Here is a 27,905-nt window from a genome sequence, read left to right as displayed (position 1 = left end):
TAGTGCTGGTGTTTCCTCCATCTCTGCCTATAGGTTCTGGCTGAGTTATACCATAAGGACACACAGCCAGAGTTTTCCCTGGGTGGAAGAAAGATAAGTGTCAACAAGAATAAATTTCCTGAAATGTATGTGTTACTTGATATTGAAACAAGATTTTTGGCAAGTGAGAAGTGTTAGGACCCTGGAGGGAGGTAGAGACAGATAATAAAAGTTTGTCAAAGAGAAGAATAAATTAAAATACTGAAGATGCCCGGCAAATTACTTTGAAGTTTGGTTAGGGATTTCTGGTCTATTACCTCCTCGAGTAAAATTTTTCTGATGAGCCATTCAAATGATACAGATAAATAAACAGTATTCTTCAGGGTAGCTAAGTGAATAGGTTCTCAGAATAATATTTAGACCATTGCCATCATCACCTGAACTCGGTGAGTCCCTCTGTTTTCACATGTTGCTCAAACTCTATAGTTTGATTTTTTTCCATGTAGAGAAGCAGACAGGAGGAGGGAAATATTAGGTGCTTAGGTTGCTCTTGTATTTGTCAGAAACAGCCTATGTTTAGATTTCGTGTATTTGTACTGAGGTTTGTCTGTGGTTTGGGTAGCGGCTTCTTCTAAAGATACCTGTGAGAAAAACAGAGGTTAGAGGAAGAAGAACTCTTTTGATGACTTGTGTTTTGCTGTCTCATTCGTAGCATTCCTAACTATTTAGGGATTTTAAAACTTTGAGTTTTGTATGCTAGCTAACAGTTCTTAAGAGAAGAGTTAGGTCACCTCAGAAGCAAGACATGATCTCTGTGATTTCCCTGGTTGTTGGCTGAGACATCAGGCTGTGTGCATGCAGGTTGGAGGTGATGCAGTCCATCCCTGCCATGCAGAGCCATCGCCCTTCTACACTTGTCTGTGATGCACTGTTCACTAGGGTGACTAGCACAGTTGTCTCCTGATGCCCTTCACATTAATATTCCATGCATCATGTGAGAACTGCTGAGAAAGGTGGCCAAGTAGCATGCCCTCAGGATTGTTTTCCAGTCTGACGTGAAGAGTCTTACTAACAACCTGTTCAACAAAAGTTTTAAGAAGGAGGAATGGAAAGAAGGAGAAATGGAGAACGCTTTTCAGTATTTTTGTGACAAATTGTGAGTGTGTTTAGTGACTGTAGTGTTGTTTTTAAAGTATTCTTGAGATGTTGCATTTGTGTATAAAATTCTTGTTAAATTTTTCTTTGCCAAGAAAAACAAGCTGATGACTGGAAATTACTTGTGCCATGTGTTGCATGTCCAAGGATAGAATTTACTATATTGCACTTCTAAAAAGTGTGTGAATTAACAGTGCAGCTTTGTTTAATGTTTCTATCATAATGCTTTGGTTTGTTAAATACATTGAGAAAATCTTCAATCTGTTTAAAAATACACAATAAAAATTATTAAGGAACAGTAACAGGAAGATGGCCAGTGAAATCTGCAGGGTGTCTTAACACCTTTGCCGAGTCCGAAGTAATCTCTCACTTTGGATGTTTAAAATTCATTAGCTGCAGTCAACTTGGGGTTTAAAATCTTAGCCTAGAAGCTTGAAGTGTGTGTGAATGTCTTACAGAAATGGAGTAAAACAGTTGTACAAATTTCAAGTGCTGTTGATGTGGTTTGCCAGAGGAAGCAGTGGAACTCCTTGGTCAAATTTGGAGCATATATCTAATGTAGATTGGATTCCAAATGAAGAAACATTAAAAATATCAAGCAATTAAAACCAGTAATAATTAAATAGTAGAAGTATTTAGTGCTATATTGCTTATTAAGCTCTTGCTGAACATTTTTCTGTTCATGTGTATCTGTTATTGAGGTTATGAAAAGACAAAAAAAAAATCAAACATGTCACATTAATCAACAGCCAAGTAAAACCATTCTTTTATTTCCTCCAATTATATATTCAGACAATTCATTCTTTTAACTTAAATGGTTTGGTTAGAAGTACTAAACTGTTATACAGGGAGTATATCAAGAATCAAGTCCTTTATCCAAATATCAATATTCTTTCTCACCTCATCAGAGATATATTTTGAAAGAGCTGAAAATCCTTAGCCTTGATAGCAAGTGGTTGAATATTGTCCAGACGAACTTTTTTCCTTGCATCCTGTTTTCTGACATAATTGGAATTGCCATAACAACAGAGAATAATTTCATGATTAGCTCTTTTCTTCTCCACCCTTGCTTTTTAGACTAGAATTTTCACTTTTGATTGTTGATTCCACTGTTGCAATCCTGCTTTTCAGTAACGACTGGGATGATGCAATAAACCATATGTTTATAAAGCTGACACTGACATCCTTCCCAGCTTCATGTCATCTGAAAACAGTGTTGGAAGGCAGAATTAGATTTCAGAATCTAATCTTGGCAATGGGAAAAATTAACTGGCAAAATACTGTGCAATTTAATAGGAACACCTTTGAGCTTATATGAATAGGTGGAAATAGTTTGAATAGGTGGACGTAGTTAAATACTAATGAAAACAGTGAGAATCTTGAACAGTTTTTGAGAGGATGATTGAGAAGCTACAGAGGCTTACAAATTGTTTATTATTTAGCTGTGTAATGTATCTGAGAGGACAAGGAAAGCAGCAATAAATTGGCTTGTAGAAGTGGGATGCTGAAGACACAGGGTCCTCATTCTTTACTCAGAATTTGTGAGGATTACTTTAGATAATGGGTCAAATTTTGAGTAAAGAATTTTGGAAAATCAGTGGCCCATTGGAAGAAATACTAAACTTACAGGGCAAGGTAAAGAGTTGGGGGCTAACAAGTCTAAACGGAAAAAGAAGGCAGGAGGAAGAGCTTAAGACCTTCAAGTGGGGGAAAAGGCTACCACACAGAGTTACTAAACAGTCTTTTACCTATATTTTAAGTGGATAGGATGAAATCAAAGGACTTAATTTTTTTAAAAAAATTGCAATAATACTTTTTATGTGTATGAAAATGTGAAACCCTAGAGCAGAGTAATTGTGAAGGCTGGGCAGTCTCCATAACTAGAGTTCTTTGAGAACAGTTTGGGTAAATGTTAAGGATTCACACAGATGTGGTTGGTCATGCTCTAGAGGAAGGGAATGAAGTGGACTAGGTAGTTTAAGATCCCTTTGTGGCCCTTTTTTTTTATTAACATATTGCAAGACATGCTAAATATTTACATCAATAGCACTGGCCCATCCTGAAGCATTAGAATGTATAATGGAAGCCAGAGTGAAATACAGAATTTTTGACAGACATATTTCTAGTCCATCAAAGTATCTCAGTTTTCTGCATGAGTGGTCTTATTGTTCCCTTCTCAGTAAATATTTTGCCCTTCACCTTTTACAGCCTTCCTTCCACTCACATTCTGTAGATGTGTAGCCAGCATTGTAGGTGGTTAACGGATAAAAGAGATTCTTGGACCATTCATTTAGCCTTTCATCAGCCTCATCTGATTATTAGCTTTGTCTTTTGAACCTGATCCAGTGCATAGGAAATTAAATAGGGAGGCTGAAGGAAACAATGTAGATCTTATAGATTTTTTTCATGCTTCTGTTCAGGGATCTGGTAGAAACATGAAATAATCCAAAATAGTATTTTGGTATCTGAGAACATGAGAGGCTTTTGGAAGAAGAGCTGTCATAGATTGCTATCCTAAATAGTAGGTAATCATGCTAGCTGCTGTGGGTGGTCAGTAGAGCAATATTTTATTTTTAAGAAACTGTCTTTTGTGCCCAGCTGGTAACACTTTGTATTACTGTCTATGTGAAGTTGTATTTCATTTTCATGCTTCTTTAAGCTTGTGTGCAGTTCTTTGAAAAACAGAAAAAGGACTGAAGCAGCAGGAGACAACAAAGTATTTAGTTCTGCCAGCTGAGTCTCCAGAAGAGAAAAGGCCCCAATCAGTAGAAAAAAATGTTAGTAAAAAAGCAGACATGGCTATGAGTATGCACCTCTTTTCAGAGTTGGAAACTGAGTCTGTACAGCTCTGTGGTCAAACCAAAATATTTGAGACAGAACTTCTGTGCTGTCCCATTTCTTTTCTCCCAAAGTACACTTGTTTCCATTTTAAAAGGGTATTAAAGATTTTCATGCTTGAAATAATTGAGAAATCTTGTTAGCTTCTCTTTGCTTTTCTTTCTTCTTAATGTAAAATTGCCATGGAAAATTAAATTTCATTTGAAGCCCTGAGAGGGTGTTATATGGCCTGATGTAAAGGCTCTTACATATCTGGTCAGTCATGTTTGCAGGTAGTGGTGGCAGATGGACTTAGTGTGGTGTCTCTGACTTCGGCAAACCTATGCTAAGGATGTCCTCAGCCAGTGAGTGTTCACGTGTTTGTGTCGTTTGGTTTCTTCTCTCTTTCTACAAGTGACAGTGATTAAAAGGCCCCAGAGAGGTGAACGTATATGGTTAACATTAATTTCAGCAACTGCAAGACACTGTGTCCCATGATAAGCTGTTTAATTAAACCTTATGCCTTTTTAAATCTGCAGTTCTTTTTCTGTCTGACTTTTGTGTCTCATCTCGTCTCTGTCTCTCCACTTTCCATGTTTCAGACATAGCATCATTTATTTTTATCATGCATGATTAATTCCATTTACATAAAAGGCTACTTGAGACAGATGGATAAAGTATATAAGTCTTTGTTCAGCCTAAATTTGGATTTTGATGGTTTGTAACTCTTTTCCCTTCAGTGCAAGTCAGTCTCCCAGTTTCTGCTGTGCCTCTCACTCTTCCCTCCAGCTAGCCTAGAGAGCCTTGCCAAAGCTGTCCAACAACAGCTGTTGAGCAATGCACTTAATCACAGACACTCCCTGCTGTCCAACTGCATTTAATCAGGGTGAAAGATGAAACTGCTTTCAGAAAGTGTGTTACAGAGAGAAATGGAGCAACAAAACAGAGGAAAGAAGGAAAGAGGTGTTTCCTAACAACTACTGTAGTAGGCAGAAAGAAGTGAAGTTAACCCAAAGGAAAGGAAAACTGGTAAATTATTTTTTGCTCAGCTCTCCAAAGTGCCATATGTGTGTGCTGGGTACAGAAATCGTTGTTTTTGGTGTCTTAGCAGTAGTGGAAAAGTTCTGCACTAAGCTGCATGTAACAGCATAAGTGCTTGTTTGTGGATGGTGTGGATCTAACAGCCCTGAGCAAGAAGTGTCTTTCATTCACACTTCAGTACAGTATGTATATTGAATTTCAGTGGAATACCAGCCAGCTAGGATATCTGATTATCACATTGCCTGAAAAACTAGGAATTTTGTGTACTTTGGCCATCTGATGTGGCCACTGTCAGCCTTCATTTGTTTTGTCCTTTAGCTTAATATTATATAAAATACTTAGAAATAGAATCTGAGACCCTACCTTTTTTGTTTTATTAGGGGAAAGAGAAGAAAGAACAACTATGTTACCAAAACATGTGGCCATTGCACCAGTCACAAAAAATGCACCTTAATCTCTATTTGTAGGAAGTAAAGGGTCAGGAAAGCAAACAGAGCACCAGAGATATGCTCCTGTAGGTATTTAGGAGGAAATATAAGGACAAGATGCAGTTTCTGGAAAGTTTCAGCTTGTTAACTGTGTTTGCACTGGACGGGCTATGGACTCCTGAGAAAAATTTGGTCTGCCCTGGACACCTTGTGAAGTCATACTTCATCAGCTTTTTTGTTAGGCCCCATCAGGCATACAGATGGTTTCAGTTGTTTCTGAGTTGGTCTGACAAAGGCTGTAACGTAAATCAATACCAGAAAACAGGGAAAAGCTCTTTACTTTTTCCCTTTTGCATGTAGCTTTGCATGGACTAAAAAAGAGAGTGTAAGGGAACAGGAAACATTTTAATGAGGGAGGAGGTAACATGTTTTGAAGATGTACCCCCCCTGTAATTTGTGTATTGGGGCTGTCTGAAGAGACAGGGTAGAAGCAATGTGATTAATTTTTAGCCTGTATCTGAACGGGTACAACCTGATTTATCTTCCTTAAACACTAGATGTATGAGGGTTTTCTGCCCTTCTTGGCCCCAGCATTCCCTCAAGAAAACTTCTGTTCCTTTTCTAAGTGCACACAAGCAGTTCTATCCAGTGAGATTAGCAGGCAGATACCATGGGAAAGTTCTGGAGTTACTGCAGCCCATCTGCTAGGAGTTATGTTCTGTCATTTGTTTCAGACTTGAGGAAGAGAAGGTTGAAATTGTCCTTTGATTCATACTGGGATTTTGCTGCTTTCTTCATTTGCTCTGAAATTCTTGCTTTATAACAAATAGCATTTTCCTAGAAAAGTTTCTGTCCAGTGTTTCCATTCCAGGCTTGTAACGAAAACTAATAAATAAGAAACAATGCAGTCTCTTATCTCCTGTTTCTTAAGATCATGGAATGTAGCTGGCAGCCATGAAACAATCAAAAGCAATGTGGCAGGATCTGTGCAGTGTGTTGGTGTGGCACTTCCTTCTAGACCGGATAGAGCTGCAGCTCCTCACAGGGTTTGATTCTCCTTTGTCAGTGTGGAGCATTGCAAGATTACCTCACTGAGCTTACTGGAGTTTACTGGCTTGGTTCAAAAGTGCTGAATTCACAGAAGTTGAATACCAGCTGAGATGTGGTATGAATGTTGCACCCAAGAAGCCAGAGCCATAGAGATGCTCACACATGAAAAACTGAAGTAGGCTGGAATGCTGTTGCCGTAAGGAAGAAGGAATTCTAAGACTGCTGCTCAAGTTGGATGGGTGCTTTGGCAGTGAGCAATCTTGGGAACTTTGCAAAGTTCTGATAATAATTTTCATTTCACATCAAAGCAGATGAAACAATCAAAGAGAGGAAACTAAAGCTTAGGCAAAGTTATTCTAATGAAGTGTTTTGAAGAGGGGGAGGAAAAGCCAAAGATTGCATGCTTTTAATTCTAGCTTGCAGTTTTATTTGGGGAAACCGACAAAAATGTGAAAGTTGTAAGCCTGTGTGAGTTTTCTGTTAAAGAGTTAAGTTTTTGGGAACGTTTTGTGTAGAACTTTACGCTGACTTTTACAATTGTGTATGATGTGTCCTGGATGTTTTTGTGACCTGCGTGTGTAAACTGTGAGTAGGGTGGGAATGAGGCAGTAAGTTCATTTGAAAAAGCTACCTCTTTCTCTCTTGAATTTGAAAGATAACAAAGCTCATGAGTGACTGTATTTAGTAATAGCTAACCTTTTTATTGCTAATTATTGCACACAAAATATATTCAGAAGTGAGTGCTACTTCAGCTTTTGGGATAAGGAGCAGTCTAGCAAGAAAAGCTGCTTAAATCCTCCGCCCATCACTGTCACAACCAGTGTGCTTTGAACAATAGGCAGAGACAGTCAGAGTTAGAAATCTGTTCTAAAACGCCAGAACTGCCTGATTTTGAAATGCTCTCCTCTTGATGCGGAAAGTCACAGAAGCCTGCAATCTCATCCAAAGTACAAATCCCGCCAGGAGTCCTAAATAGGTAACGGTGCATGACGGATGGTTTGATAACGAGCATTCATGTGGCTTTTCCTTGTTTTCTCCCCCCACAGTTGTCTGGTGGGTGCGAGCTGACAGTGGTGATCCACGACTTCACCGCCTGCAACAGCAACGAGCTGACAATCCGCCGTGGGCAGACAGTGGAGGTCCTGGAGAGGCCCCATGACAAGCCCGACTGGTGCCTGGTGCGAACCACGGATCGGTCCCCGGCTGCGGAAGGCCTGGTCCCCTGCGGGTCCCTCTGCATCGCCCACTCTCGCAGCAGCATGGAGATGGAGGGCATTTTTAACCACAAAGGTAAGGAGTGATGGACACAGAGTCTAGACATCAGCAGCGTGAGTTTTGGGTAATGGAGAGTATTGTGCATATGGCAGCTTCAGTGTTCATGCACTGCCTTGTTTTCAGCAGCCTCGCTGTCTTTTCCAAGAATAAGCATTTGGCAGTTCTCAGCATGAAGGGAAAATGTGGCTGAAGATAGGGAAGAGATTTAAGCAAATTATATCTTGGTGAAGAGTTATATATCACATTAGATCAAGCTGCAGTGATAGGAAAATCTGTACCTGAGAAGTGCTGAAAGTGGGGAGGGAAGAAAATTTCCATCATGGATTATCAGTGCTTCCTGAGAAACCCTGCAGTAAGAAGTCATGAAGGTTCAGTGATGGAAAAGGTAAATACACTCATCCATATGCCCTGTCATAGGAATTGTTCACTTGGACTTCTGTATTTTGCTTAGCTGAGCTTTTCAGAGTTGCACTGGCACGCTTTTCCCTAGAGCATCTCTGAAACCTTTGGGTTTTTTTCAGATGGATGAAAGAATATTTCCCTGAACGATGCAAGAAAAATCTGATGATTTTTTGAAAGGTTTTAGGGTTTTACTGTGCTGTAGTCTTTTGACTCTGTAAACTATTCAGAGTCAAAGAGTAGATTGTTGTTAGAGAAAATGCTTGCTTGCCTCATTTGCAACCTCTTGAGTTTGCATGCTGTGAACAGAAATAAATATGTACTTATAAAAAAAAGGAGAGAAAAAACAGAAAAATAGTTCATTAGAAGGCATGCCTTGACCTGCTATGGGAAAAGATGCATTTCAAAGAGTTTGTTATTGCAGGTAATAAGATTAGCAGACAAGTGATGTTGGGGAAAATTTGTATTCCAAAACACAAAATTCTGTTTTTGTGAAGTTTTCCATAAATGTAATCACTTTTTTTTTTTTAATTATTCAGTCCATTCCAGCTATTACAATTTTTCTCTTTCTTTTTTTTTTTTTTTTTGAAGACACTGTATAAATATGCTTGACTAAAACAGGGGTGAGTCTGTGTTTCTTAGATTAGGGACAGGCACAGCAGGAACTTCCTGAATGCAGGGTGATTAGGGGCTGAGGGGAGGTGGAGTTTGAAGGATTGAGCTGTATAGTTGTAGTAGTCTTTTGTCATTTTGTGTCCTACAGAATTTGGATGGGGAAAGGTTGCAGATGTTCTGATGATAAAGTTGTAAAGTCTAGTTGAGTAACGCTAAAACTTTTCTTCTTGGACTAGGGAGTGAAATCTGGATTTTTTTTTTTTTTTAACAACACTTACAGAACTGATAAATCCAATTTGCTTTGAAGCTTGGGGACTTCACCTTTGAATGCAGAGAATTTTATTAGGAGAGGCAGATTGTACCTGTGCGTGTGTGTGTATATATGTATATGTGTGTGTGTGTATATATATGTATATATGTGTGTATATATATATATGTATATATGTGTATATACATATGTATATGTGTGTGTATATAAAAATACCTTGAACCTGTCAGAATTCCGAGGGATAGACAGAGCTGGTTTTATGTTTGAGAAGTTAGTCTTATTAATCAAACCAGTGAACATGACCTGTTTGAAGTAAAGAGCATTAATTAATTATATTAATCACGGGCACTGAAGAAGAAGAGAAAGCCATTGCTAGAATGTGAGTAGTTTGCAGGGTTGAATGCAGCCTCGGAAGTGCCTTCTGTCCCTGCCATAAGATTCCTGCAAGGTATGGTATACCATCCTAATCCCAACTGATAAGAAGCAGCTGCTAGTTGTTTATTCCCACTTTGCTGGGTGTCAGGCTTTAGGAGATGGTTGTTTAATTTGTAAAGTTTCCCCTGCTGAAGTGAGTGTGAGTTGTCTTGAACATGCAAACTGTTATATAATGTTAAGTAGTTTGGAGAGGGAGAAAAAAACGGTAGACAAGGCACTCGAAACTACTGGATTTGTTTCACTTTGGTCCCTACCTCATCTTTCTATTGCTTGAAAGGGGACAATAGTGTTCATTTCACTGAGGGATTATAAAAATTAAGCAAAACCAGTGGAGTGCTTTGATTTTATTTTTCCCTCCACAGTGAAAAGTACCTCAAATAATCTCACCATTCAATTATTCATTCTCAAGTGCTGCATTTGATTAAATAAAGCATCAGGGAATATGCTAATAAGAAGAATGAAAAAAAAACAATTAGATTGTCTTCTCAGAATTGTTCATTGTGAATATTGATTGAGGTATGAATTCCTAAAAAACAAAACAAATCCTTTAACAAAGAGCAAGTGAGTGACTTTCATAATTTTAAGTAACCTGTGCTCTTGGGTGGATAACTTTTCATGTACTTTCTAGATTTCTAGTACTTAATTACATATTACAATACAGATTTTCTTTCCCTTTTTCGACAATAGTTCAGTAAAACTTTTAAGAGTTTTTGAGACTTAACAAATTAGAATTTTGAGGTCTGAAAATACACATCCTATGTGAGGCTCACAGTGTGAGCATCAAGTCTGAGTAATTCTGTACAGTTCATGGACTAAGGCATGAGTCTCAAATTTTTGCATGTCTGACACGACAAGCTCTTGTGAGAGGGTGGAGGAAAGACAGGGTTTATGTATTGCAGGGGAAAGGAGGAGGTGATCATGAGAAGTGGTGGAGTTGGCTACTTGGATGTAGAGTGCTTAGCCTATATAGATAGCTTGTTGAAGAGTTTTGCAGTCCTTTCAGTGTCTACTGACCCTACAGTTTTGATCTGTTCAACAGTGTTTATCAGTAGCAGCACTTGCCAACCAAAAAAAAAAAAAAAAAAAGAAAAAAAAAAAGGAAAGCCACAGCATACCAGAGGTGAAATGAGCTTGAAAGTTTTGAAATGGCAAACCTCTTATCATTGACAGCTAGTTCTTATGGTGTGTCAAACCACATTTCATCGCTGAGTGTAGAAATGTTGGGTGATACTTAATGCCTTAAATAATCCCAAATTTTTATCCAAAGTAGGAAAACATGCACAATTATTAAAGCTGAAAGTACATTCAGTGAAGCCTAGTTCTGACAGTTGATCTTGGTCATTCCTTTTCTGTCCACATATTGTCTGTCAACCATGAAAGGTAATGTTGTTTTATTCTCATGTTAAAAGACAGCATCAAAAATTACCCTCGTCAATCACCTACAAGTGTAGGTATTACTTCTTCTCTAAGAATGTGTATTATCTAAAGCATCTAATCAGTATGAATGGATTAAAAATTAGACATTTACAGTATCTTCTATCTCTAAAATTTTATGGTAGTTACGGTAATAAACACTTTGTTAAGAATATAAGGAAAGCATTGCACAGAGAAGACGTTCAGTAGATGAATAGTAACTTAGGAGAGAACTGAATGTGAATTCCTGACCTCTTGCTTGCTCTGCTGGATATCAAATCTATTTATGCAAGTTATTTGGGTCATTTAATCAATTTGATGTGCAGTTTGCAGATGAATAAATTTTTTTAAAAATTGAAATCCCTTTTATAATAGGGGGAAAAGAGAAACAAGTGAGTAGTGAAGAGGTTGAAGAACAGTTGGTGCACTTTGCAAAAAATAAATCACTAGCTCTGGAAGAACATGTTTTTCACAAGTAATGCATAAGGCAACATTTTTTTGGCAATGATTTTCCACATGTTTTTGGGTGTGGGGGAGAGACATTGTTCCTGATGTTTTATTTAGTGCTTCTCTGTTTTTTAACATGAGTTACTTTTCATTCTCGGGTAAATCCTATTTTGTAAGTGCAGTCCTCTTTTATTTGCAGGGCATTTACACTGCCACAGAGCTTTGGGTAAAGGGTAGGATACAGGATTCAGTGTAATGAAAATGAACATGCAAGCTCAGAAGAATTGGCAGCTATTTAAAATATTTGTGAATGTCTTGCCTGTTTAGATCACAAGTTCTTTTCTGAATCTGTGAGTACTTCTGAAGAATTTGTGATAGTCCGTCATATCCGTGCTGGAGGAGCTACTGTTTGGAGAGATACAAAGGCTGCAACAAGCCTTTGCTAATGAGGTTTACATTTATGTCTCCTTTAAGTGACAAGATATTGGGGAGGACCATGTCTAATTGCCAGTTCATGTTACCATTGTTTCGAAACTTGGCCACAGAAGTCTTTTGTTTACCTGAAGGTGCAGTGTTTGCCTGTTCCATACCATTGCATAATCCAGAGATCTATACGGGTTTTTTCAAATCTCAGAGGTAGGTGACGTTCTAGTAATGTTGTAACAAACCACACACCACTCACATACTGATTACTGGCTTTTCATTTTACTCTGAGGATACTCAGCCATAAACTTACTGCAGCCATAAACACAGGAATGTTGTCTGCTCAAAGAGCCTTAACATAATAAGGCAAATCAAATGGTTTTGCAAGACAAAGGTTGACAAATTTGTTCAAACAGCTGCGTTGTAAGCTGCTTTTTACACCTGCAAGATGGGCAGGACTGATGTAGGGCAGGTGTTAAATCTCTTCTTGAATTGCTATAGGGACCCTGTGTTCAAGAATTAAGGAAGACAAAAATTGTGTGGGTGACCTAGAGATATTTCCCAAGATGAGAGATTTTATAGCTGAGGCCACAGAATGGGCTGAAACAGTCTTGAATTTGTTAAATTAAGTAAGCTTGCTGTCACACAACTGGATCCTATTCAGAATACCAGTTTTCTGGTATTAATTAAAGGAGAAGTGGAGAGAGTAAAGGTAAAAGTCTCATGTGTGATTGAGAGCTTTGAAAGTTATGCTTGAGAAAGGGAGTGTTTCATGTTGAGTGTAAATACTGTTCAGTACAGGAAGAGGAAGCTCTGTATCAGCAGGATAATTTAATCCAGCAAAATGGGCATCCAGTTTGAATAATTGAAGGACTCCCTGTTTGTAGTGGAAGAAAAGAAGGATGACTTGGGCAGCAGCAATTGTTTGCTTAGGAGCAGAGGGAGGCTGAAGAAGGGGAGGATTTACTGTTTTGAGACTGCAAGCAAGTGAAGCATAGGCCATGTGTAAGGAAAAAGGATCCCCACCCGTGGCTCCCAGCCAAAGCGCTGCCTGTGAGACTCCTGACAGAGTTTGCAGCTGCAGGAAATGAGTTACAGCCCAGGCCAGAGGGGAAAGTAACTCCTGACAATGAGCTGGTGGGGTACCTGCTTTGCTGTGCTGCCTTGGGGCCAGGTGGCAGAAGGTGGGGACTGTAGTTTCCAGGGCACCAAACCAAGAGGGGTTTGCTGCTGCTGCTACACAGATGGATGTTGACTGCTTGCAGAAAGTGATATAGAGGAATATGTTGGAGCTGTGCAAGACACCAAAACTTAATCTAAAAATTCTGTTTCTTGATGAATCAATTACCTCCTCATTAAACTTCCAAATAATTGCTGCCTATCCAGATAGCCAGCTGATAAAAAGCCTTTTGAGGAGCTCATGAGAGGCAAAGCTGAGCAGTCAGTCGAATTTGACACTCCACATACTTTAATTAAGAAAAAAATTGTAAAGGTTGTGCCGCAGTGTCAGTTCAACTTATTTATCTGCCAGACTTGAGCTTGAGCAGAGATGTGTGCATTTTAATAGCTGAAGTTCAATTTCACAATTACCATTTGTTTTGAAAGTGTAATAAATCATACATTTTCATTTAGTTACAAATGTTTTTCCTAAAAGCAGTGCTAGTCTAATAGTGGGAAGAATGGTTTGAATTTAGGTTGTATGTGTGTGATTTTTCAAACATGTTCTCATGTCTTAGTCCAGGTAAATAAAGTAGCTGCAGGATAGAGTAAAACAAGAATTCTCTGTCCTGACTTTCCCACCTTGTGGTTTTACTTGAGTTTGCAGGCATCAAACATCATCTGAGCATAAGTAAACTTAAATAAAATGTCAATAATTGACTGTGGTCCATTAGATAATAATCTTTGCTTTGAGTTTTATAGCCAAACTGTGCCAGATAGTCAGAGTTAATAGCCAAATTCTAATTGAGCCTTGATAAATAGTGAAGTCTCTATGAATTGCTTCCTTGGCATTGTACAGTCTTAAACTGGACAAGGAGATTTGGTGAGTCTCACTGTTTGAATTTCTAGACGTATTCTCTCTAAGTCAAGTTCACATATGCTCTGTAACATCATAGGATTGATTTGTGCCTAAATCTGCCTTTAAATCTTGCATTATTCTTTTATCATAATGGAGCCCAGGACGACTTTTGAGATATGTCAGTATTTTCTATGCTGACTCTGTGAACATAAGTATGTGGTTAATTTGTCCCTGGTGTTTTTGTACACAGCTATTGAAAGGATTTTGCCCTGTTTGGGAGCTCAGTATTACAGCTGAGAAAAAGAAATTTTTATAATACTGGCTTGAATCTACTTTTGGTCCCAGACAGCTGCCAAATATATTTCTCTTATATATTGTAGTTGGAAAGGAAATTGGTGCATAAAAAGTGTCTGCTTAGAACAGATGTATTTGCACAGCTGATCTTTGGGAGGTAGAGGGTAGATATAAACCAGCAATTCTGATGGCTTTAGGTTTCCCAGGAGAGTTGTTACTTTGCTTGCAATTAGCCTTTTTTGACAGCAGTTTCTTTTTCTAACCAAGGTTAGAACAGAGTACAAACTCAAATCATATCCTGCAAACATTGTTTCTGTATTGCAATTGATGAAAACCATCCTGAAGTGTTGTTTGCTTTCCTTAAGTTGTGCCTTTTCAGTTGTAACAAAATTTTAAAATTGCTGAAGTGTTGAGAATTACTTTGTGAGGATGCCTTTGTTACCCCTATTTTGCTTGCTACTTCTTTTTTTTAAGGAGCAGGCTAGAGCTGATGAGCTTGTGCGCCTTTTGGGATATCCTCACATTACATTACATCACATCACATCATCTGTCATCATCACTGCCTGCAGGTGGAACCAGCAGGATTTAGGGTTCCACTGATTTCCTCCAATTCTGTTTTTGTGAGGAGGCTGCTGAATGTGTTCCATTGACTTCATTTCACTTTTCCTGCAAATAGTAAAATAGCATGCTAAACTAGAAATGTTGCATCACTTTTAACAACTATCAAGAAGCTTTTTTTCAGATGCCTGTGACATCTCTTAAATTGATTACATTATTATGCAGTGTTTTGCTTCTATTTTGGGTGCATTTTCACTGACACAGATATAATTACAGTTCAGGACATGCTTGTGTTTTCTTCTAGTTTTGAGTTGAGCACAAATAGTAAGACATTCTCCTCTATCTGAAATAACTATTGAATGTAAATTCATTATTGTCCAACATGGAAGCAAAAAAGCAATGGAATTCTTACAGCAAACTGTGTAAAAGAGGCTGTTGTGGTAAGTTCATAAAAACATTTAAAGATCCCAGGAAAACATACTGATAATACTTTTCAGAAGTTTGCAGTCTGCATTTTCTAGGATGCATATATAACAGCTATCCCCTGTAGCAACAGAAGATATTTGCATAACTGACATGCAGGCATAAATAGTAAAAGTCATCTTAGATAAACTTGATATCAAATTATCCTTGTTTACCAAAATCTTGTAATTTTTCCCTGTGGTTGTAGGCCAGCTGTGGCCAACCTCTACTGTTTGTTCACCATTTACATTGCAGGAGAAATAGTGTCTGTTAAAAGAAGAGCTTAAAAGCGTGTCAGGTTTTCAAGAGCAGATTTGACAACACTTCAAGTGTGCTGGTCTGATCTCATAACTGACCCATCCTTTTGGGCAGAAGATTGGACTACATGGGTTTTTGAGGCCACTTGGAACTTGAGTTATCCTATGCTAAAAGTTAGAATTGCTAGCAGGGGCCTGGTATGTTCAAAGTGTTTCCTGGAGTAATGGACTCCTCTTAGTGCCTTTGGGGCTATCAGAAATGCTGAAGATTTTTGCCCCCAAATATGTTTATTTCACATAAGAAATGGGAAGGAGTCAAAAAAAGTATTTCGCCTTGTGTAAAACTCCAGTTGTGCTTGTTGCACTGTGCTGGGTGGGGTCATAACCTAATTAGGTATATGTTCATTATTTAATACAAGCTTCAAAATATCAGTGATATGGAGGTGCTTTAAATGGAGTCCAGGGAACTCTAGCTGCATGTAAGAACCTACAGATATGCAGAAGGAAGGAAGGAAGGAAGGAAAGAAAGAAAGAAGGAAAGAAAAACTGCTAGGGTTTAAGATCATCAAGCCTACCTGTTAATCTAGCACTGCCAAGTACACCACGAACCATGTCCCTTGAAGGAACAATCACCTCCCCACTGGTGAATTGAACCCTGGTCTCCAGCACGACAAACGAGGACCGGTTGACTAGATTGAAGTATTCTTTAGGCAGTATTAAACAGGAAAAACTTGACTGGTGAAAACCACCAAATTGTTAACCACATATCTTAACGTTTTTGTCAGTAGCCAGTCTGTTTTAGCTTATTTGTCATGGCGTGACTTAATTGTTGTCCAGTTCCAGTGCATTTTATGCTGACTTCTATCACTTTCTCAGAAGTAACAAAATAAATTTACTTTAAATGCTGGTTGATGGAGTAGAACAGGCTTAGGTGTGTTTATCCTTTCATCCTAAAGATGTTTCAGGAGTACATACAGTCTTTCCAGAATCAGTTTGGAAAGCACTGGCTCAGAGCTCTGTTTACAGTCTCAGAGTAATGTCTAAAGGGCTGGTGTTTACAGCAGGTGATACCCTGGAGCTGTGGGATGTGTTCTCTTTGTGTCCTGGTTGCTTGCTTAAGTAAAAGCCCAGGCAGTGGGATCCAGTGCCCATTCACATCACCCCCGTAAGACTATGTGAAGTTACAGTCCTCAGAACTGGAGGAAATTAAAAGTAGCAACTTTTGACTCTCTTTTGCTGTTTGTGGAATAACAAACCTTTACTCTGTTATTTTTAACCTTATTAGCAATCTAAAACTTCTATCATGATGGCATACTTTGTTCAAGAGGAGCTAACTGGGAAAAGAGAAGGTAGAAAACTTTTGTGTCACTTAAAACAATTTTCTGGCACCTGAATTTTAGTTGCTATCCTAAAGGAACATTGTTGTCTTAACTGAGTGTAGTAACTTACTGAAATACCTAAAGTATAGATTTGGAGTGGCTATTTCATAACTGCATTTTCGCAATTCTACTAAGGAGTGATTATGTAATTTATAGGAATTTTACCCTTTTCAATTTTGTCAGTGGTGTGATCACATTAATTTCTTCGGTTCAAAGCTGATTTTCTTTCAAACGTGTATGAAACACATTCTGCGTAACCCAAATAGAAATGTCTTACCTTTTTCAGGATTGAATTATGCTGCATTTATAATTCATCGTAGATACAAAAAACCTGTTAATTGCAATGCAGAAACTCTCATGTTTGTGGAATTGTTTGTCAGTATACAATTTCAAGTGTTTCTGATTTCATCATCTGATAGGGAAAGTGTAATAATAAGCCCCAGTCTTGTGGATTTTTTTTTTTTTTGCTCCTCCTGTCTATCATGCCTGTGGTAAAGCTGGCCTCCAAATGTACTTGAACATACTCAGTAACAAATCTGTGTTTATAATTTACAAAAACGGGGTGTCTGAAATCCAGGCTTAGAGCAAGAGAGAAAATGCCCATTTCTGGTTTTGCTCCCCTGTTAGATGCAGTGTAGAGGAATTGAGGAGGTTGCTTCATTTTGCTCAAGTACCTTTTAATATAATAAAGGAAGCTGTGAAAGTATGTAAGGGTTTTTTGTGTTAAATGCTTCTATATGAAATCCACTCAGGTGCTCTCAGAGCCCATGTGCCTTTCCTGCTTTCTGAAACCCAGCAGGGTGTTGGACTGTGGCTGGGCTCCACCTGCCACACCTAGGAGGGACATGTGGCAGCCTGATTTCTTACAGGGAGCTGTGGTAAGCAGTACTGAGCAGAGGCAAAAAGGAGAGACAGCCGTGAAGTAAACCTTGGTAACTAACCAAATAGCATTTTTACAATTTGAACTTAGCAGGAATAGAATAAGAAAAGTGCTTTGGTCAATAATACCAAGCAGCAGGAAGAAGTAATTTATCCGGATGGATTTGTATGGAACTTAAGCATTAGAACTTCTTACAGTGAGTGCGTGTCCCATTTTTAAAGCTTTGCTTTTGTTGTTTTGGGTTTTTGATGACCTGGTTTGACCTGTTCATTCTCCTTTTAAGTGACTTAAAAGAAATTAATTTGAAGTAAAGAGTAATTCAGTGTTCTGAGCACTTCTGATGAGTATATTCTTTTGTCTTTGAATGCATGCAATTTTTGGTTAAGATAATTACCTAAGAAATTTATGCTAAAAAGAATCCAAACCTCCTGTATGTGCATCTAAAACTGATTTGGAAAATTAAACCTTATTTTGACCAGATTTTTTTTTTCTCACCAAAAGGCTGTTTCCTCTTGTGGAAGTAAAGAAAAAAATGAATTACGTAGGGTGACTTGTACAATCAAACTAATATTAAAAATTGGATGTTTCTTCAGTATGTCTCATTAGGACAGCAAATATTTCTTGCTTGGAACACTTTTTGTGTTTTCTCAAAAGTACAGACGACACATGACCTATTCCTTCTCCCTTCCCACCCCTTGCTAAGTACTGAATGTATGTGAAACAAAATTCCTTGCACTCATCCAAAAGATTTTGTTTGAATTATCTAAAGCTGGTTTGTTGTGGTTTTGCTGACAGTGGCTGGGATCCTTCAAGCTGGTTTGGCATGCTGCAGTGGTGACTGCATTGAGGAGTCAGAATTTTCCCAAAGCTTTTCCAGATAAACAGGAGAACAGGGACTCTGAACTTCTCACCATTTTTTTGAAAGGGTTCTTCATTCTTGGGAGTGGTATATAGACTCCAATCCCTTGGCTACAGCACAGAAGAGAGTTAAAAATTCAAGCAAATAATTGCCAAATGATTAAGATGGGAGAGAATTTACTGTGTCATGTGCTTTTTGATATTCTTTCTTACTGTAGGCATGAGCAGCAGCCAGGGCATGTTCTGCAAAGCTGGAGACAGGAAGGACTTGTTTAGATCCTAGCCTGAGTGACTGAATATTTGGATACATGATTCATTTCCCAATATTTTTAATTAAAGCCGGAGTACTTCAGTACTTGAATTACAGTCTTCCATTCTACATCTTGGGTAAAGCCTTCATCAAGAGCAACTGATATCAAATATTACTTGATATCTTGACAGAGGCATTACCCAAGATGTAGAATGGAAGGCTGTAAATCACCCAGACAAAAATATCTCTTTACCCTCAATCAGAAAATACTTTTTTCCGGGTTTGCCAGCTGGTGAGATAGCCAATGCATTTCGTTGGAGGTAGCCATTAGTTGCAGGTTTTTTTGGTTTGTTTTGAGGTTTGTTTTTTTGTTGTTGTTGTTGGAAAACAGCAGTATTTTGAAGGGAGCTCTTGGAAATCTCAAATTAAGGATGTTCGCACAATTCATTGCACACTACGATTTCTGACTGATTGAGTTTGAAGTATCTCTGGCAGCTGACAGCAGGGGTAGTAAAGAACAGGAAACTGCACTCTGAATTTTAAGTCCAAAGAGCCATGTTGTAATGATTTTGCTCCTTGCAGACTGGCAGTGTTATTTATCTGAGAGACTGAGGAGTAGCGAGGCTATTTTTTGGGAACAGGATGATCTTTGTATGTGGGGCTAAAGAAACCAGATCCTAGTGGTGCAGCTGTACCCCAAGCAGTTAAACTGTGCACACATTGTGCACTGAGGAAAAGGCACAGTTAGGCTCCTTTCAGAATTTTCATGGTAGTGTGGGAGCTCGCCTTTGAAGATTCAACCTCAGATTTATTTATTGATGTGATTTTGCAGTCTCCAATTTCTTGATTGTGTTAGAGTATTCTGGTATAGGGCAGAGTGCCTAAGCTGCCAAAGATAGGATTTGAATGGAAGGTCTGCCTGATTTTATTTTTTTATGCAAAATGCATATTGTAAATAAAATTCCTGTTGATTTGTGCAATGTTATTTAGTTCAAGAATTTTAATAGTTACAGATTTATGTCTAACTTCGGCTTCCAGGTCTGGGTGGTCTTTGGTCTGGCACAGTTTTAGAAGTCTGAATCTTTTCTTTCCCATATGCAGAAAGGTGATTCAAAATTCTAAGGACTGTGGAATACTAAATTGTGGAAGCATTTGTCTCATAGATCACTTCAAAAATTGTTTTGAAATTGTGACGTTTAGGTAGTAGCAGAACTGAATAAAGAATTCACTTCTATTAATTTCAGTTACCTTGTATAAGCCTATCCCCTCTGAAGATGAGAAAGAATTTTTAAAATAACTTTGTAGTCCTGATTCCAAAACCTATTAATTTCTTTTTAAAATGCAATGTCAGGAATATGAAGGGCAAGATTCCGGAGAAGACAGATTTAGTTTTGCTTCCAAACAATATTGAAGCTGTGTTTTCTCATGCTATAATCTTTCACACACAGACACGTCCTTACCCTGCCAAGACAGATATTAAGGAAGAAAGGTTGGCTCTTCAGCTTCTTGCTCTTAGGCAACTCAGAATAGGTATTTAAATTTGAAATTTCTGCATTTTGTTAGCTTCCCTCTCTTGTTCTGCTTGTTTTCACGAAGGTGATGCAAAATGTAGTGGGGCCTTACAAAGATTAAGTTGGAATGTTTAAGTTTATCTTTGTTTTAATAATATTCTATTATATATTTCTGTTACCTTGCAAATATCTTAGGACTATGAGAAATGCAATCAGCTTAACTCCAGTTGTTCTGTTAAATGAAAGAAGGGATGAATGCTTCCATTCTTCCATGGAAGACTATTAATAGAAGCCTCACACAAGGTAACATTTCCATAAGGAAGTTAATACAGTGGCGCATGGGGGGTGGAGATGCTTCAGTTAAGAGCTGGTACTTGTGAAAAGCTGAAGCTTTAATGGACTAATACTTGACTGTCAATGGTGGAGACTGGTGAGCTGTTACATCTGTGCTAGGGTGAGCTGGCAAAATATTCATACCTTAAAATGGCTCTGGGGGGCTGACATTGTCCACCAGTGATCCCTGAGATTAATTGCAGAAAGTCGATCCCGTTCCTTCACCATAGTAATAGATACAGGCATCTGATGCTTCATTTGCATCTGTCATACAAAGTATGTGCTACCTGATCTACTTGGGATGTGCACTGAGTGCTTTTCTAGCTGGATTTTTTTCTTTTTATTTTCCTTGTTTCATCACTGGGATGTAGATTTTCTTCCAAAATGCTGTCTTAAAAATGAGTGGGCTCTTTTGCTGGGAATTATAAAATCTTCATGAAATAGACAAAATTTTCACCTGGACATTTATTTTGTCCCTGTTCCAAGTAACTGAGGAATATCTTAAATTGCTAAGGACTTACTTTTCTTTCAGAAATGAAGATAACTACTGACTTTTTTAAAAGGATAATATATCAAATGTGTAACCAAGAAAAGTCATTTCAGCTTTACACAGGCGAGGCAAAAAAATGAAACCGTTAATTTTACTAAAAAAAAAAAAAAACACGACTATTTCAACTTTTGTCAACTGGCACACATCAGTATATGAGCTTTTTCTCATTAGTAATTTCATCGAAGTTCATTTTCCTGATGGCCTGTGGTCTCAAATACAGAGCAGCAGATGAAGCAGGGGCAGCTCACTTGCTGCTGTGCAACACCCTATGCACTCCAACCTCTTCTATGCTGAACTTGTGCTCTGTACTCAGCTGGGCTTTTTCCTAAAGATGTTTTCCATGTAGGCATATTCCTGTCTGCAGAATTAAAATTACCTGGCTGGTTTGTTATTACCAAGGATGGGTTCCTACAAAAAAACTGCTGATGCAAGGAGTTGCAGGAAGAGCTGTCTAGCAGACAGGGGTAGCTAATGCAGGATATGGCACTGGAATACAGAAAACCGGATGGAGCTAAAGGACAAAGAGAGCTTTGTGGTAAACCCTTAAGTAAACCATGGGAAGACATTAATAGGCTGCCTGTTCAGGCATAAAATTATATGTGTTGATACAGGTCCCTGTCTCAGAAACTGAGACTTGTGATACATCTTGAGATGTTTTAAGTGTGATCTGAGGCGACAGTGGTACTGCATAATGGTCCCTCCCTGTTAAATTAAGAAATATAGGGTTGGTGATATAGAAGTCATCTGCCTTTTGCTTACACACAGGAGAATTTGAGAAGTCGGAGCTCTGTCCCTTGGGCCATAAGGAAGTTAGCTATTGTTTCAGTATATGCATTGAGATGTTTTTCAACCAAAGTGTTACCTAATGTGCCCAGTGGCTCGGCACCACGTTCATGTGGGGTCTGTTGTCTCCACGCCAGTGTTGCTGCAAAGCAATTGCATTTTAAAAAAACTGGGTCATCCAAGACAACTGTTATCCATGATACTTTCTTCTTAACCATGTAACCTGTGACATATGACTCTGAGACAGTCTGTGAGGTCATTTTCTCTCCTTCACTACCTTGATTTGCTTGTCAGAGTTTTCTCTGAGAAGAGAGGGGGTCAAAGCAAAACCTAAAAATAACAGTGTTTGCTTTCAGTAGGAAGGACATTTTGCAAATGCTAATAATGCAGTTCCCAGAGCATTTATGCTATCTTCCTGCATATATTACTGGCTTTATAAGGGCAGTATTCATGCAGTTACAAAGCAAAACAAAACCATCCTAAAATCAATTTTATGTATAAATTTTCCTCCCTTTTGGTCAGAATTTTTCTTACATATGGAAATCGCTGCTTCAGAGCTGTATTGATAATCAGTCTAGCTAGATGTTGGTTAAAGGTGTGAGACTTTTACTGCAACAAGAATGGCTGGATATTCTTGAGTGTGCTCGATGTGCGTGGGAACAGTTGCAGCGGAAAAGAAAGGGATTGTTTAATTTATTTTTTTTCTTACTCAAGCAGAAACGAGAATGATTTTCAGATGTTCTACAATTTCACTACAAGTAAACTAGCCCTAGTGGAAGTCTCACTGTAGGTGGTAAACTAAAAAGATCACTTATCCTGGAGAAAGAGAGAGGTTTTTTTCCTCTTCCTTGCCTGCCCCCTTTGCAAACACTCCCTCCACCCCCCCTCCCCCTTAGGAATTCAATGTCATTTGAAAGTTGTTTTAGGACAAAAGAAAACTGATCAATAATGAGAATTAGTGGTTTCAATGCAGGAGTCTATGAAGGAAAAACTGATTCAGAATTTAGATTAGCTGTTTTTAGAAAGCGAAAAATGATTCTCAGGTGGAGGGTGACCATGACTCTTCCACACTACAGACAGGATGAGGAGCGCGTACCCAACTTGTGTTACGTGCTAGTGATGAGCTTGCTTTGACTCTGGGACCCTACAGACTCTCAGTTCCACATAAAATTCCTATTTGTCCTTTCATTACGTGCATTTGTTTGTGCTAGTGTCGTTGGCAGTCACTTCACTGCTTTATTGTCTTCTTACCTTCTCCCCATATTTGTGTACTATTTAGTATCATTTGTTCAATCCCATTTTTGGGCTTTTTTTCCCAATGATCATATAGTATTAGAAAGAATTTCTGTTTTTGCAGAAACCAAATTCTTGCTTTGGCGGTTTATCTAGTGAAAGTAGCTTTATGTATCTTCTTCAAAATTAGCTGATAACACGTTTAGGGGAAGAAACCAAACATCTTCTCTAAAGAATAAAAACATAAATTAATATTTATAGACAAATGCTTTTGAGGCATGCTAGGTGAAAAATGCACGTACAAAACCTAAAATACATGCAGTCTCAGTTTACTGAACAGGAAGACAGCTTAATGAACTAGAAGTATATCTTGCACAATATGAGCTCAGAGTTGAAATTAATCTGCAATGTAATTTAAACAGGGCAAGATCTTAATTTATCAAATGGTGTGTTTCTAGTATTGTGGTGTTTGGTTGATTGATTGATTATCACAGAAAAGGCTCAAGAGAAGGTGAAGGTGAGGACAGAATCTCTTGTTTGTCAAGGAAAATTGGAATTTGCAGGGAAAGCAGTACAGGGTTTAGCTGACAGGAAAATGTCCATCTTTTTTTTTTTTTCTATTTATCCCTTTAGCTAAAGCATTAAAAGCTAGCTATGCAGTGTAAAATAAAAAGATATGTTAAAAGTTCATTTTGTGCATTCTAGTTACTACAGAGCTTTGTAGGGGTACTAGACTGCACCTTTTCTGAGAGCTGAGAGGAAAAATTTCTGGTTTGCTGTATTTTTTAAGATCACCCTGAGCCTCAATTAGGGTAGTTACGGTAGAGTGTAATCTGCTGCATCTGGCTATTCCCACATGTGAATTTAAAGGCTGGAACTGTGTTCAGTGAGTCAGAGGAGAGCATCCCTAGGAGAGAGGAGCTGCTCCGACGGCAGGCAGGGATCTAAACCAGCCTGAGAAGATAACAGCGACTTCCTCATTGTGATGGCATTGCCTGTAACATTATCTGGGTGAACACCTTCAGGAGAAGCTGTAACCCATCCCGGGGTGCGGGCGAGTAGGTTATTTGGAAGCTGTGGGTAGCGGAACAGCTGACACCTCACCATGCCGAACAGGATTAAACAGATTGACACTCTGGGATCTCTTCACTCAGTAAATCCTACCTGCTGCAGCAACGGGCAGCCGAGTGGCTGTAAATACTGGATCCTGGATTTAGGTACAAAAATGTGCAGTACAAATATGATGGGAAGGGGGAGGCAGGTTGGTTGGTTGGTTGTTTGGGGGGTGTTTTCAAATCATGGGAGTTTAGTAGGATGCTTTTCTTTTTCCCTCCTTCTCTCTCTTTCTCTGCTCTCCCCTCCATTTGATCTGACTCCAGCCAGAAAACGCAGAGTATCACAGCAAGGACCTGCATAGGAAAGGGACCAGTTATGGAATTAATATTCTCTGTAAACTACAGTAAGCTCTTTCAGAAGAAGTTTGTAAGAGGCATGTGCTACTTTATGAATTTTTTTAGCTGAACTAGGGAAATGAGAAATTATAACTCTTACTCTGTGAAACGTTGTTAATGGTAGTGTTTTAAGATATTAGCAGAAATTTTCTTAGAATGTTGCTGCTAAACCAAAGAAATCATAGATTATTCAGTATATGTCACTTCTGTTAAACTTGTTGAGAAGTTATACTTTTGGGGAAATAGAGCTTGATAAGAAAGGGCAGTTGAGAAATAAATCGGTCTGTGAAATTTATTTAGAGGCAGAATTGATTCTGAAATGTAATATGGAGGTAAGCCATGCTCTTTCAGTCTCGCCTGGAGGAGCACAGAGGTAAGGGTGAGGATGTTCATGTCAATCTCATTCTTGTTGGGGTCTTCTCCCATTCCTCCTTTTCAAGTTTTAACAGGGAACAATATTTGTGCTTGGCATTTGCTCTATTGCTGCTGAACAAGTTTGTGTGATACTCATTAAAATGTTGGAAATATCTCCAGGACAGAACAGTGCTAATCTTTAGTGTCCCAACAACAGCTGATGCACCTGTTGGGATGTCTTCTTATGTACCTGTAGCTGTATGCATATAGTCAATAAAAGCAGCAACAGGCAAGTTGAAATCAGTGTTACTTGGTAATATCCAAGCTGCAGTTACGGATGGATGAGAAGAGGGATGGTAGAAGGCTTGCAAACGTGAAATCAAGGATGTAATGGGAATTAATCTTATCAGAGACCTCTGAAGATAGGCTTGTGTGTCAGTTGATGGTTGTATATCTCAGTAGTTCCCCAAAAGGTAATGGGGTATTGGAGTTCCAGCCAGTGGGAATTAATGTTAGCGGGCTGTCATCTCTGATCCAGCAATAGAGCTGTGTTCTCAGAAGTCTGCTCTGTAGCCCCCAAGTGCTGCGCAATCACTTCCTTAAACAGCAATTATTCCAGTTTTTAGAAATAAACAAGTACAGGTTTACAGTATTTCTTGCAGGAAAGTGGGAGTGAAAGGAGTCAATTATAAATAGTAGTTGTTAGGCAGAATGTTCTGCAGCAAAATATTCTAAAGCAAGCGCACACCCAGAGCTGTGACTACCTAGTCTGCTGGAGGTCTGTTCATGGCACGGCAGCAGTCTTCTCCCCTTCATTTTACTTGGCATTCTCCTGTCTTTGCTGTAGCTCCTTTGCTTCACTTTTAAACTCGTGTTTTAACTGCAGTGGTTAGTTTACTTCCAAATAATTTTTACAAATCATGTTTTATAAAGTTCAGGGTGTAGTCAGTTCCTATCAGTGAGATGCTTTCCAATATAACCATATATTAAAATCATAGACACATATGAAGTCTTGGTTGGCAAACATACATGGTTCCACAAACATTCTTCATTGTTCCCTTTCTGTGTCTTAAAAACAGAGATCCATGCACACAGACCATGACATAGGGAGGCTCAATCTCCTTTCATAATAGGGGAACAAAGTTTACTTGCATACCCCAGCATAACTGTAGCTATGCCATCTCTTAAACTGGAACAAGTAAAAATTGTATCTGTAGTATCACTGGCCACTGAAAACTTAAAACTGGTAATGTGGGATTCAGGCTTAATATTCAGGATGTACTCTAGTGCATGATTTTATTTGTAGAAGACGTTGACATTGCTTAAAAGATTTTTTAAGGAATTACCAAGTTTGGTACATTTCTCATTAAAATGTTAGAATACATGTACATTTAATAATTATGGATTCCTGCTTAATTAAATGGCGTGAGTTTTTTGCCCCACTTCAGCATCAATCCTGAAGGAAATAAAACTCATTCAGATATAGGTAGAAAGAAAATAGGGCTTTGAGTAATGAATTGGCAAGAAAATACTAAAACTAATATGTAAGTATTGTATTTTTGCCTTTATCTGACATCAGCTGGAGAAAGCAGTGGTGTTGGTAGGAGGAAACCAGTTCTCATGGTAATTCCACCTATTTCTGTGACTTAAAAATGCTTTGCATATGAGACAAGATAAATACTGAAGTTGTTTATGGTTATCTAGCTGGAGAGAGCATTTCAATCTGGAACTGAATATTGAAAATAACATACATTTTCAGTTACCTTATGAGCTGGAAGAAACAATAGTGTGTATGTGTTTTGGTCCCTAAGTGGATCATGAGAGTCTGTATTTCGCTTGGGAGATTTGAGAGGCAAATCTCATGGATAAAATCCAGGGAATAAATGTACAACCCCCAGATTTATGCTGAAGTTGTTAACCATCTGGGAGCTGGGTTTTGAAGGAGGAAAGGTAGTTGTAGGAATACAGAAAGAATAGAGAATTAGCTTTGAAGAAATACATTTCTTATATGTATACTAGATTGCTTAAAAGAATGCACGTGAGTCTAACTATCTTTCTTTTTTCCTCTTTCATAACATTTTGCAATATATCAAGCCTCAGAAGTAATTCATCCATAAAACAGGATGCTTTTACTGTAAAGTAATTGCTAGCAAATGGTGTCCAAGAGAGGATAAGAATCTCTGAGGACTGAACTCAGAGGATGCAGTGGGAGAGTCCAGTTATTACTAAAGGGATGGTGTAATTCTTGGCATAGATTCACATATACACTTTGAAAGTCTATTATTTTAGAATACAGATGGAAGCTGTTAAGTATGTGCTGTGTGTGCCTTTCTATCTCCACAAAGAGCATGCAACAAAAATCCTCCTTAAACTGAGCTCATGTAGCAGCTATAAAGTTAAACACAGAGGTGCTGCTTTCCTGACCCCTGTATCCTTGCTCACTTGTTCTTGGCTTTTCCAAATCATTAGGCTGCAGGACTTGCCAGAGAGTTTGGTGGAGGTGCTGTTTCATGGTTAGTACAAAATGAGCTGCATGTCAGGTACAGCTAGCTTATTTATCCTGTGCTTGCACATATGATCCAGCTGCTTCTCGTGAATCAACACCAACAGTCACAGACAGCCGGACCTGGGAGTTGCTTCTGTAGAAAATGCTGCACCATTCCCTCCTCCTACACTCCAAAATCCCCCTTAAAAAAGCACAAACAAGAAAAACAATTACAACAACAGCAAAATGTTATGAGGTATAGGATTTTATGCAAGAAAAATACTGATTTCCTTTCATAATTGCCATCCCTGCTTGTGAACCTAAAGATTGGAGACAGGTTTTTTTGTTCTGAGTGAGCAGGTAAGATCCACAGCTATCCACATTTTTGTCTGAACTAGTCCTGAATTTTTTCTCCTTCAATTTGGATATATTGGACTGGACTTTTCAGTCTGTTTACCTGCTCTGTGAAATCAGCCAAGACTGAGCACTAGTGTGGGTCAGATGT

At 38.5% G+C, this 27,905-nt stretch overlaps 1 protein-coding gene across 1 annotated transcript in view; it reads left to right on the top strand.

Moving 5' to 3' along the window:
* Positions 1–27,905, top strand: part of TRIO (trio Rho guanine nucleotide exchange factor) — a 244,451-nt gene that overhangs the window by 170,180 nt on the left and 46,366 nt on the right. The window contains exon 34 of the mRNA XM_062499699.1: positions 7,517–7,760. Within this exon, the coding sequence (XP_062355683.1) occupies positions 7,517–7,760 (244 nt within the window). The remainder of the gene's footprint in view (positions 1–7,516; positions 7,761–27,905) is intronic.

This window comes from Cinclus cinclus, chromosome 1 (genome assembly GCF_963662255.1).
Source record: "Cinclus cinclus chromosome 1, bCinCin1.1, whole genome shotgun sequence".
Classification (NCBI taxonomy): Eukaryota; Metazoa; Chordata; class Aves; order Passeriformes; family Cinclidae; genus Cinclus; species Cinclus cinclus.
This window is presented reverse-complemented; position numbering and strand designations above follow the sequence as displayed.